This window comes from Cheilinus undulatus, linkage group 13 (assembly GCF_018320785.1).
Source record: "Cheilinus undulatus linkage group 13, ASM1832078v1, whole genome shotgun sequence".
Taxonomy (NCBI): Eukaryota; Metazoa; Chordata; class Actinopteri; order Labriformes; family Labridae; genus Cheilinus; species Cheilinus undulatus.
The window spans coordinates 21,822,505-21,835,393 of record NC_054877.1 but is presented as its reverse complement, the minus strand read 5'-3'; the positions used below and the strand labels follow the sequence as shown (position 1 = coordinate 21,835,393).

The window sequence follows — 12,889 nt, the reverse complement described above, 5'->3', positions numbered from 1 at the left end:
GGAGGACCAACTTGTTAATTTACGGCAACAAGATTTTTTATATGTCCTGCAAAATATCAAGGAGTGACACCCTCCTGCTAGTTTGTCGATGAGCTCTCATCTGACCAAAACAATCACAGGGAGAGGAGCCAGCAGAGGGAATGAGATAGAGGTGAACAGCAGTGGACAATCACGGTAAAGAGACACAGATTATGGTATTTTCATTAATTTACAGTGAATTTCTGTTAAAAAATCAACTCACATTAAACTAATGCTGCTGAAGAAGACCCATGCCAAAAAAAATGGTGCTGCGAGTATCACTACTGAGCCACTCTATGCATCTTCTTCTGCTGCCTGTTTAATTCACCCCTCAGCAAATACATTGTATTAAGTTCCTTCTTTCTCATAAAAAGTACATGTTAGCATTAGAGTTTGTTTCAGCTGGAAAGAGAGCAGAGGAAATAGAAGGCGATGTCTCCTGATTCTTAAAAGTCCAGACCTGCAGATTTATTTTCACTTTACCTCAGTAAACAAGTGCTGCATGCAATATATGCTGATAAATAACACAGTTTAGGCTGAAACAAGTGGTCCTGTTGGTAGTTATCTTTATAAATCAAGATAAAAGCAGTTATCCAAGGTTATGCTGTAGGCTCTATGATTCTAAACAGCTGTCATGCTGTGATCATGGAAATCATATAAAGATAGGTTCACGCTGGTCATCTCTGAGTTAGCAGTTATTTCAATATTTATACTAAAATTGAAAATGAGAAATACAGCTTCAACAAGCTTGTTATGTGAATTTTAAAGTTCACTTTGACTACTAGAAAGTTGACCAGGCCTAAAATATTGAGATGGGTCTGGGTGCAGACCGTATATTTCTGACGGCCACTCTCACCAACCGTTAATCTAAGGAGCAGTCTGGCAGTTAAATTTGTGAAATAACCACATTGAAAAAATTACAGACTAAGAAAAATTTAAAAAATAAATCAGTGACAAAGGTAAGAGGTCTAATCCAGAATTAAAGTATGTAAAGACCCATTTTAGAACTAGTTACATGAACAGTAGCTTATTTCAGCTTCATTAGCTTTAGTGAAAGCTAGCAAAGCTATGCTAGCAACATTATCAACATGACTACATAAGCCAATGTAGCTAAGTTAGCCTAGCACATAAACTTTAGCAGACATAGCCAAAGATAATGTAGCTATGTAGATAATGTACCTATGTAGCTTGCATTGCTGCTTTGTGAGTCTAGCTGAAGCTATGTCAGCTATGTAGCTCTGTTATCTATAGCTAAGTTAGCTCTAGCCGTGAGTTTCATAAAACATAGCTAAAGCTTACTTAGATACACGGATAATGTAGATATGTAGCTTACATAGTTGGTTTGTCAGCTTAGCCTTAGCTCTGTTAGCTATGTAGCTTATACAGCTTACAGAGCAACATAAGCCACACTCTAACAAATTGCTGTTAATTTACAAGGAAATTTCAATGGTAAGATACTGTTATGTTTAAATACAGGGCAACCCTGTATAATAATGGTTTACAACAGTATTTTACTGTATTACTGCTTCAAGAAAGAAAACAGTAATTTCTTGTATTTTTACGTTGCATTTTTTGGAACAGAAAGGTGAGAGCACATGCTTGGAAGGAGAGTGGAGTTAGAAGTCACATTGTTATCCAACTCCATCCTAACAATAAACAGGTTAATGCCTTACTGCTTTGCTAGTCAGAATAGGCAAAACCATCACTTACTAAGTTTGAGGTCATTTGTAAGATTAGCATTAGCAAGAGTTTGACATGACACACAAACACAGCAGGCACACAGAGTGAGTCAATTGCCAGCAAACATTAGCTTGATCTTAACAGTTGCTAAAATTGAATTCAGATAATTCACTGAATGTATTATTACCTCTACCAAGGAGGTTTTGTTATCAGCAGGGTTTGTTTGTTAGTTAGTTAGTTTGTTTTTTAGCAAAAACTCAAAAAGGTGTGGACGGATTTTGATGAGATTTTCGGGAAATGTCAGAAATGGCATAAAGAAGAACTGATTAGAATTTGGGAGTTATCCGGTTCACCGACTGGATCCAGGAATTTTTAAAAGGATTCTTTACTATTGGGAGATAGGGCTAATGGTGGAGGTCTGCGCTGTTACCACTTTACACCAGGAGATGGCGGACATGAGTAACTTCAATCCCAGCGGCATTTTGGGTGTGTTTCTATTCAAAGTTTTGGAGTTTATAGAGTTTGAAAGATGCACGCCCGGTTGAGGAGACAAGTCAGAGTGTAACAGAGAGAAAGACAGCGAATTGTAGCGAGAATACCCACAATGCTGGGAGGAATAGAGGAATATTCACTCTCTGCCATGACTTCCAGTTGTCTGGTGAGACTGTCAGTGCATCTGTTGGCACCGGCAGGCACCATGACAGTCCACCCTTGGCAAAACCAATGCTTTGCCTCGTCATTTTTCCACCCCCCTGGGAGGGAGTAAGAAGGAAATGAATTCACAGCAAGGTGTAGTATTTTGCTATAATTCACAGTTAAAATCTGCAAATATACCTCTCAAGAAAAAGTGTGAAAAAAACGGCAAAAACTGCTTATCTTTTCAACAGTATTTTCCTGTTAAGGTTTAAAATAACAGCTTTTTGCTGTAAATTTCAGCTACAGCAACATACCATTAATTTTACAGTAACTTCCTGGCAACCCTACTGCCAGTTGTTCACCGTTTTTTAACGGGGGGAATTTCTAAGAGTGTACACTGGCTGCACTGGAATGTTTTCATGAAGGACAAACTTTTTCCCTGTTAGCAGACTGTTTACCCGGCTTTATCAGATGTTTTGTATTCAGGTTTTGCAGGTCAGGTTCTTAATTTTTAACCAGAGAGCCAGCTCGGGGCATGCGTCCCTGTGAAAAAATGATAGGAGTGACTGTATTTAACCAGCAGCCAAGGCCTACCACTTAGGCCTCCCACTTTTTCTTGGACAAAAGGTGGCGATTAATTTCTTTTTCTGTGTTCTCAAAACAGAGCTAGTACTACAGTAGCTGAGATGGAAAAAACAGCTGTTGTCTCAGGAAAACACTCGCTGGACATAGAGCCTTAGCATAAAGCACTGCAACGACTTCTTCATAGAAATGCGTGTCAGGCAGCATCAATGTGTTTAGGCCTCAAAGTTGCATTAGCCACAAGATTTAAATATTTAAGAGTCAAGTCTCTTTGTTGGTGAATGAATCCATACGTGTGTAGGGTGCTGTGTTGGTCATCTCATTGCACACCAAACAATATAAAAATAAAATGGTTACTTTTGTCATTTGTCATCCTTTACAGGGCCCTGACATTTTCATAACTGGCTTAATTTTGCCACGAGGCCAGAGTGCACACATGGCCTAGTGGTTGGGTTGTGCCCATGTGTGCAGGTGCCCCGGTTTGGATCAGGCCTGTTCCCCCAGAAAAAAATCCCAAAAATATATCTTTTAAAGATTGCCCCAGGCCCCTGAAATAACTGAGTCAGGCCCTGGTATGAGCATGGACTCACATAAATTTCACATTAAAATCTGCCAATGAGAAATTGTTGATCATATTGAAATATATATTGAGGTTCAGTCTTCTAAAGTAGCTCCTAACTGACATGCACACCGCTTAGAACTAATCAAATCATCACATTCAACTGAGCTGCAGCCGTCACTGTTACACTAATGAATCCTGACATCTGGTAGAGAAAACAATCGTCTGAGCTTTATACAACAACCTCAGGCAGAAAATTTCCTGCATGGGACATGATGTGATGTCAGGGGGATGATGCGGCACGATGCTCTGGTTCCACTGCATCAAACAGCTGCTTTCCTATTGGCTGACGAGGATGCTGGGGATGCAGCGCTGCGTGCGACGTCATCTTGCCAGCAGCACGTTTATCTACCTCGCCGGCTCACCACTGGTCCTGGGAATGAAGCAAGTGCTGATTTTGAGGAACAGCCTGAAGACTGGACGCAGGTGAAGTCGAGACAGGACGCTCTTTGTCCGCATCCGCAGTGCAACATGAGGGAAATCGTTCACATCCAGGCTGGACAGTGCGGAAATCAGATCGGGGCCAAGGTACAAATACTATCAATTTATTTTATTAAAAAACAGACAAATTAAGAGGAATATTGTAATTTTAAGGCAAAATGTCACACTTAATATCTATAGATGATCATTTTGATTGGACCACATACTTCTTAAACTTGCATTGTGAGTCTCGTGGACACATTTCTCTGGTAAAAGTTTGATTAGTAGTTGTTTATCCAAATGCAGGGTGCGGTTCAGCAGGGCAGTGGCTGCAGTGATGTGGCCCCCCTCTCCTGCGTGTCATTTTCTCCCCAAGCAGATGCGCACTTCCCAAAATGAAGCCACACGCTCGTGTTTAACTCATTTACACGGCATGCTCTGCTGGTTAATGGCCCCAATACGATTATGTTTGCCCTCTTTTAGTTCTGGGAGGTGATAAGTGATGAGCATGGCATCGACCCCACTGGTAGCTACCAAGGTGACAGTGACCTGCAGCTGGAGAGGATAAACGTCTACTACAATGAAGCCTCAGGTAAAAATAATCATGATGAAAAAGTCAATATTGTTCTAAAAGGCACGTTTGCATCAGAGTAGCTTAACACTAATTGCAGCTCTGTTTCCATTACTCATTGTCCTTGCATGACCTTATGCTACACTAATCTGAATGGTACGCTCGCACCATGAATTTAGCACCAAGGGAAAGTAGGTCCCAGCGTGAGTACAGGACAAAATTAGGACAGTGAATCTGTTAAAACCTCTCCCTCTGTCTCCTTCTCCCTCTCCCTCTCCTCCCTTCTCTCCCCTCCTCTCTCTCTGTAGGGAGTACAGGTATCTGCAGTCTCCATATAGCTGACCTGTGCCTCAGTCTCATCTGATTTTTTTTGTTGGTCATTCCAAATCCATCCGTATCATTTCAATTTAGTGCACTAAAGAGTTAAATATGAGATCAGACTCTTGCAGCTCTGACTTCTTCAGTGCTTCAGAGAGACAAGCCTGGGCAGATCTCGATCAAACCTTAAGATCAACAGTACTTAATCCCCAGTTTAGGTTAAATGAGTGGCTAGGCATGCAGAAAGGCATCCAAAATGACATATTACAGCTTACAGTCCACCCCTGCTCTCTTAGCCCGTAACAAGCTGTATTGATCCTTTGTTTCCATGTTGCATGCAACCACCAATGTCACCTACTCTAGGTCAACATTGCATGTGGATTGCCAGTCACGTGAACTAATTACTCCATAAAAATTCTAAAAGAATAGACGAGCTGATTTGTCAAGGATCAAGCAGTGTTTGAATTTAGACGTGAGGAGGTGTGTAGTTAGATCACACCTTTGTTTGAATGAACTCTGCAGAGCTCAGCACTTTCATAGCCTCTCTGCTCTCGAGGAAGCAGTACAGCATGCTGCAGCGGTTTGATGACAAGGGTTACAGACTAGGAGGGTGGAGCAGAGTACAGTGTCAGGGACATGGCTGCCCATAAGGGGGGATAAAAGGGAATGCTTTCTGGGGCCCTGCCAAATTAGGAACGTAAGCAAAATCGTAGTCCTTTGTAACGTTAAACTGTGATAACTATATGTATTTTTTACTTAAATAATAACCACTCTTATCAAAGTAACAAATGTTTTCTTTTTCTTATTTATAAATGGGGTAGTATAGCTATCTTAAAAATAAACCTCTTTTTTAAAGGGATATTTCAGTATTTTTGAAGCAGAGTCATATGAGGTACATAGCAGTAGAAGTGGCATTAGCATCCAGTGATTTCAGTGAGCATTGATCCTTTAAGAAGGACTTGCTTGTTGTACTGACCAGAAAGCAGATGGGTACAGTTTATCCCTGGAGTTCAGCGAGCTTTTGTTAAATTTTTTACCCAGCATGCCTCTGTGTTTTGCCACTATTTTGCAATGCAAGAGCACATAATCAAACATAACCAACCAGATAGCCAAAGCCTACATTGTAAAATAGTGACAAAACGCAGGGCTTTCTGGGTGAAAAAAAAATAAAATGCTCAAATAAGTTTTCAATAGTGCATATGTGTGAGCCGACATTGATTTGTGGCCCATTTTTACCATAAACTTGTTAAATTCCACAGAGAAACTGTACCCGTCTGTTACGCTGCACAGCCTAGCTTCCTGGCCTACAATGCTCATTGAAATCACTGGAGGCTAATGCCACTCCTGCCAGGTTCCTAATATGACCCAACTTCAAAAACACTGAAATATCCCTTTAAAACAGAATTAAAATGGGTTATAAGTGGTAAAAACTGGCAGTAAATGGTGAAATGGCCAAATGGCAAAAATAGGTTGAGTGTGGCAAAAAAATGGGTATAATAAAAAGTGACCTGTGTCAAAACTGGTTAAAAAATGGGTGTAAAAAATTCCAGAAAAGAGGTTAATAATGCCAAAAAATGTTGGAGTGCAGTAAAAAAACAAACAAACAAACAAACAAACAAAAAAAAAACAAAAAAAAAAACACAGGTCTAAAGTGGCAAAAACTGACATCAAAGTGATGGAAAGGCTCAGTAAGGCTAAAAAAATAGCAGAAGTGGATGGAAAAGATGGTGAAATGGGATTAAAAAGTGGCAAAAGTGTGTTAAAAGAGGCTAAACATGTGGAAGAAGTGGAGAGATGGGGTTGTAAAAGTAGCAGAAACGGGCTAATGTGGCAAAATTTAGTTAAAAATAGCAAAAAAGAATAGCAAGAGGCAAAAATTGCTCAAAAAAGATTAAAAGTGGCAAATAATTGTGGCTGGTATTGACAAAAGAGAAATGGTATGAAAGGGTTAAAAGAGGTGGTACAAAGAAAATAATTTCAACACCAGCACCCAATTTTTTAACACTTTTCATCTCCAAAATGAAGTAATTGTTGGACAGGATGCATGATAGCACCAATGTTCCATCACACTCGCACTGATACCATCATAAATCACAACCAGGGAGAGCCCATTCTCTGGGTTTGCCAGGGGACCTGCCAAATCTGTGTGCAGGCCCAGTCAGGAACAAACAAAAGAACTCGATTCTTTGAACATAAATCATGATTAAAAGGCTTGAGTATCTCTAAAGCATGTGACTGCAGGATTAAACAGGCAAACAGTAGAGTTAATGCAGAGCAAAGGCATTCACTATTTCAAGTAAAGTCAAGTTTTTGCTCCGAAATCATTCACACTGAGACTGTTGGTATCTTACCCCACCCTCCCTCCTTCACGTCTCTCTTTCCCTCTATTTTCTGCTCTTTTTTTTTTTTTTTGTCCAAAGGCAGCAAATTTGTCCCCCGTGCCATTCTGGTGGACTTGGAGCCGGGAACCATGGACTCAGTTCGCTCTGGCCCCTTCGGGCAGCTCTTCAGGCCTGATAACTTTGTCTTTGGTGAGTATACAACATATCACAGTGTCATCACTAATCCTGAACAAAGTGCACAAACAGTATGTCTGCTCAGCTGCTGCTGCCTCCTCCTGTAAAGCTAAGCATAGTTCCACCTGACAGCGATGCATAGTACTTATCATTCCCAGCAGAAAGCCTGAGCAGCCTCTCAGCTATGTGTCTGTAGTGTGATGTATCCTCCATGTGCAGCCGAGTCAGACTGAGACAGTTCGAGTGGTGACTCAGCGGAAAAAGAAATCCACTAAGAGATGATGCTGCAGTGCTGATCACATCAAGTGTGGATACAGGAGCCAATAAACTACACAGGATGACTTTACATTTTATCTTTAGCAAACAGTGAAGAAAAGCTAAAATCTCCATATCCTTGATTAAAAATATATGTAATCAACAGTGAAAGAAGAATCATTGCACACCAGCAATGCCAGTTTTTGTTTTGTAATAAAAAAGCATAAATTGTCAAAGATTTACACATTATTTCTCTGTGTTGATTTTTATGTAATCCTTTTTTTCTACACAGTATCTTAAAGGGTTCTGATGAATAATTTGTAGCATTATTATTAGCAATTAAAGTATGACTTAGTGATGCGTTATTGATCAATAGACATTAAGAAGAAAAACATCAAAGCTTTTAAGCAGCCCTGTGAGGGTTTACTAAGAGCGTTGGGGCTCTGTGCTAAATTGAAACGACATGCTAACAATGACAAAGTTAGCATTTGGATCATTATGTCAGTTCTTAAAAAATATATAGACTATATAAATTACATTTTAGATTTTGTTAATGCTTATGCGTTAGCTTCTAGAAAAAGGCTGAATACATGCACATCACATCAGCAGCAGAATTCAAAAACAGCTGCAAAGTAAAAGAAATGCTTTCACACTTGCTCAGTGGTACAAAAATGTCAATAGATTGCAGTTTTTGACATGAAGTCTTCTTCTCAGACTTTGTGATTAATGAAAGTTATTTGTAGCGCTGATTAAGTGTGCTGGCATATGCAGAACTTTGGGCTCATTCACCAGTATCTTTCTAAGATGTTTTAACCCTTTATGGGGCACTCACTGAAATATTTGAAAATTCAAGCCAGTTTGGAGCTTGTTGCAGAAGGAAGCTTTTCAAGATTGATTTGCCTGATCGCAGACATGAAGGGTGCTGCATTGCAAAGTTAGGTGTGGCCAGCCATGGGCAAATTCATGAAGCTATTCTTAAACTGCCTAATTGTTCACACCAGTGTTCTTAAACTGATGAATGCCATGTGCTTGTAAGCTGAAAGTTCATCCCTTTTTTCCCCCTACTTTGCATTGAGAAACACCCCTTTCATGCAAATATGAAGACATAAGACCTTAGAGCAGTGAGCAAACACTGAAGGCACACAGGATCAAACTAAGGAACAGAGTCATTGGTAATGTCCAAATTCAAAATTCAAAATAATTCAGATGAAGAAAAAACACTTAAGTAGTGCCAAAAGGATGTAAACCTGCTTGAAAAGAAACAGTAAATGGCTCATTCATTGTATAACATTTAGTGCCAGTGGATATATGCTGAGCCCACTCATCCAGATTGTATTGTATTTGAAACAATGTAGAGATCATGTCTTATATTTTCCCAGAATAACTGTAATAACAGAGAATGGGACAGATTAGTCATTAAAATACTCGCATAGGTCTTCTTTGTTGTTAAAAAGTGTTTTATTTTCAACATTAATTGAAATAATCTCATCTTAGTGCTAACTTTAATTCTATTATTTTACATGTTGACATTTATTGTAGTCATTGAATGAGAAAAATTAAAGTTGAATATATTTAAATCACATGTGTGCATAAGTTATGTAATTATATAAATGTACTAAATATATGAAAGTACAAAAATGTGATTCTGGGCTGATAGATCAGCACTCAAATATATGTAAGAGTGCTTACAAGTGTTCTTAGAGCAAGTTGACTGCATTTAAGTTCCATTTTATTCAAATTATTTGATATTATAAATGTGTTACATTAATGAAAATACAATAGTGTGTCTTTGCACTGATATATGAGCCCTAAAATATTACTAGGAGTGCTCTCTAGTCTGACATATTGTTCTTATCAAAGAACAAATTACAGATCAGAAAACTTAGTTGAATGTCATTATCTTCTGAAAAGCTGCATAAGATGGTTAAAAGACCATTTTTTAAAAACTCTAAAATAGTTGATAAATAATGATTGAAATGTTTTGGCTTAATTTGGTCTGAGATCTTTCACCATGCCTTTAAAAGTAAGGCACACTCTGCCTTATGACATTAATAGGGGCAATAAAAAGGCAATTTAACAAGGAAGAATGATCTTTAAAACCTATTCAAAATCAGTATAACATAATTTATGACCGAAGAATAGCCTCAGAAAAACCTACATCCTGGTGTAGAGTCTTTGTGAGAGGTAAACATGGCCTAGATGACTTTTTTCATAATAATGTAACTGCATTTGTCAACTATTGGGGTGTACTTTTGCAAAGCTTGCTTGGTGTTGTTGCATGAAAAGCTGTTTCCACCTCAGAAATTTCCCCTTGTTTGGACTTAATGACAGCAATTTCATCACCTGGACTGGGGTCTAGATACAGACCAAGGAATGTTATTTTATCCCACAAATTGTTGCTGTTTCAGAGGTAGTTTTCACATGGATGGGGGTCCTGCAAATACAGGAGCCGAAGGGTTGGACAGGTGAAGTCCTCACAGCATTCAAGAGACATCAGCACACTGGCTTAATCCTAATCTTTTCCTCTCTATAGACCTTAGAAGAAACCCCAGTGACTTAGAGTTCCAGGCACTTATGTTGGAAATAAAGGTTGTACATTTGCTGAAAAAGTGCCATTTTCAAGGATAATTGTATCTAAATATGTCATGTTTACACAGGTCAAAGTGGAGCAGGAAACAACTGGGCCAAGGGTCACTACACTGAGGGAGCCGAGCTGGTGGATTCAGTCCTGGATGTGGTGAGGAAAGAGTCAGAGAACTGCGACTGCCTTCAGGGCTTCCAGCTCACCCACTCCCTGGGTGGAGGCACGGGTTCAGGAATGGGTACGCTGCTCATAAGCAAGATCCGTGAGGAGTACCCAGACCGGATCATGAACACCTTCAGCGTCATGCCTTCCCCAAAAGTGTCCGACACAGTGGTGGAGCCGTACAACGCGACTCTCTCTGTCCACCAGCTCGTGGAAAATACAGACGAGACCTTCAGTATCGACAATGAGGCCCTATACGATATCTGCTTCCGCACTTTGAAGCTGACCACGCCTACCTATGGCGACCTCAACCACCTGGTGTCAGCCACCATGAGTGGAGTGACCACCTGCCTCCGTTTCCCTGGACAACTCAATGCTGACCTCCGTAAACTGGCAGTGAACATGGTGCCCTTTCCTCGCCTGCATTTCTTCATGCCGGGGTTTGCGCCCCTCACAAGCAGGGGCAGCCAGCAGTATCGCGCCCTTTCCGTACCAGAGCTCACACAGCAGATGTTTGACGCCAAGAACATGATGGCAGCGTGCGACCCTCGCCACGGACGCTACCTGACCGTGGCAGCCATCTTCCGAGGTCGTATGTCGATGAAGGAAGTAGACGAACAGATGTTGAGTGTGCAGAACAAGAACAGCAGCTACTTTGTCGAATGGATCCCAAACAACGTCAAGACAGCCGTTTGCGACATCCCCCCACGTGGCCTCAAGATGTCCGCCACCTTCATTGGCAACAGCACGGCTATCCAGGAGCTGTTCAGGAGGATCTCCGAGCAGTTCACCGCCATGTTCAGACGCAAGGCCTTCCTGCACTGGTACACGGGAGAAGGAATGGACGAAATGGAGTTTACGGAGGCTGAGAGCAACATGAATGACCTGGTGTCTGAGTACCAGCAGTACCAGGACGCCACTGCTGATGAGATGGGCGAATATGAAGAAGATGAGATGGAGGATGAGGACGAAGTCCGCCATGATGTTCGCCACTGATTGTTAAGCTCTGGCATGGAGTCGCCAACATCAGAATTGAAGTTGGACATTGCAGAGAGATCATAAGTACACTAACAATGCTGATGTTTAACTACTTAACACAGAGCGCATTTCATGATGAAATATAGCTTTTATGCCAAAATTATACTGCATATAGATATGGCTTATGCTGACAAAGATTATGAGTGGCATTAGATCTTAAAAATATGCAAATACCATAGTAATGGGTTTTCCAAGTCATGCTATGCCAATATGAAGTACAGCCTTGTCCTAAATACAGTACAGTTTTGTACCATTTACTTCAATGTGCATTATCTGTCAAGTCTTGAATAAAATATCCAGTCCTGTCAATACAGTGTCATCATTTCATAAATTGCGTTGAGATGTGTATGCACTAGGTGTGTGTAGGACTACAGTGTTAAGCTTGCATTAATGGCCCAGACTTTAAGTAACTTCTTGAAATATGCCTTTTTATTGGGATAAGCATCAACACAAGAAAGGCCTTTAATTATTTTTAAACAAAGAATGTATTCAGCAACTATGGGAAAGTGAAAAGCACAAGATTGTAACTTGACCCAAGAAAAAATAGATTTGATTGAGTTGAAAATGAGAACTGTGATAAGCAGATCAAACAGTAAATCACTCATTTATCTTAATAAGCAAGATAGTATGCAGGCCAGCTGTGCAGCTGGACCATACAGGCATTCCTCCATCTTTCTTGGGCAGATGTTGCAGTTAATTTGTAATTTTTGGTGCTTTTTATGCCCCTGTGCCCCTGTCCATTCCGACTCAAGAAAGAACTGGTTACATTTTGGCAGTCAAAGCAGGTCAAGGGTGAAGGTCATTAGGCCTCATTGCTTGCTAATAAATACAATATCTCAAGGATGCTCTGAGGGTTTATCTATAGTCATGCAAATGTCTTTTATGACACAAAGATGATCTGATTAGATATGAAGGTCAAAGGCTAATGATCAAGGTTATTGGGTTGTGCTCATTTCTGAAAAATATACCACAACTAATACACAAGGGCCTCTGAATGAGATATGCCTTCATTTGTCATGTGAGGCAATGTCAGACTTGTTAAATAGAATAGACCATTGATACCTAACATGGCTTTTAGGCTCTTAAATGACAAGATGCATCTCTTTTCAGCCTTAAAAAAAAATCTCAATTTTAAAAAATTGCACTTGAGGTGTGTTGTCACTTATTAGAAATGAAGTATTATATGCCTTCTTATGATCATAATTCACAAATAAAACAAAATAGTCTGATGTCTAATCCTGGATTAAATTAAGAAATGACTCCTTTAAGAAATGGTTAAGCGAATGGTGGCTCACTTTAGCTTTGTAAGCTTTGCTAGCAAGTGGTCAATGTTAAAAATTAAGCATGGATTTTGTATGTTAATGTACGCAACTAGCAACTAGAAGTGTTGGCTTCAGCCGTAGCCATGATAGCTACTTTAGCTATGTGGCTAGATTAGCTTACATAGCTACGTAATTTTCAGTTTTAGATTTGACTATGTTGGCTAGATT

General features: G+C 40.0%; 1 protein-coding gene across 2 annotated transcripts; it reads left to right on the top strand.

Moving 5' to 3' along the window:
* The first annotated feature begins 3,932 nt into the window (after positions 1-3,932).
* LOC121520041 (tubulin beta-2A chain-like) lies at positions 3,933-11,693 on the top strand. 2 transcript variants are annotated; one of them, XM_041803262.1, is made up of 5 exons: positions 3,933-4,063; positions 4,439-4,547; positions 4,835-4,843; positions 7,265-7,375; positions 10,273-11,693. In XM_041803262.1, the coding sequence occupies exons 1-5, from the start codon at positions 4,007-4,009 to the stop codon at positions 11,355-11,357; spliced, it is 1,371 nt and encodes a 456-aa protein (XP_041659196.1). In that variant the 5' UTR covers positions 3,933-4,006; the 3' UTR covers positions 11,358-11,693. The 2 variants fall into 2 exon arrangements, with proteins under 2 accessions (XP_041659196.1, XP_041659197.1); XM_041803263.1 differs by lacking the exon at positions 4,835-4,843 and having other exon boundaries at positions 3,950-4,063.
* The last annotated feature ends 1,196 nt before the right edge of the window (positions 11,694-12,889 follow it).

Bases quoted from the DNA above. Each gene is read 5' to 3' on its own strand.
- LOC121520041 (XM_041803262.1), top strand. From the start codon at position 4,007: ATGAGGGAAATCGTTCACATCCAGGCTGGACAGTGCGGAAATCAGATC. The intron at 4,064-4,438 runs GTACAAATACTA...GCCCTCTTTTAG, and splicing joins GAAATCAGATCGGGGCCAAG to TTCTGGGAGGTGATAAGTGA. The intron at 7,376-10,272 runs GTGAGTATACAA...ATGTTTACACAG, and splicing joins GCCTGATAACTTTGTCTTTG to GTCAAAGTGGAGCAGGAAAC.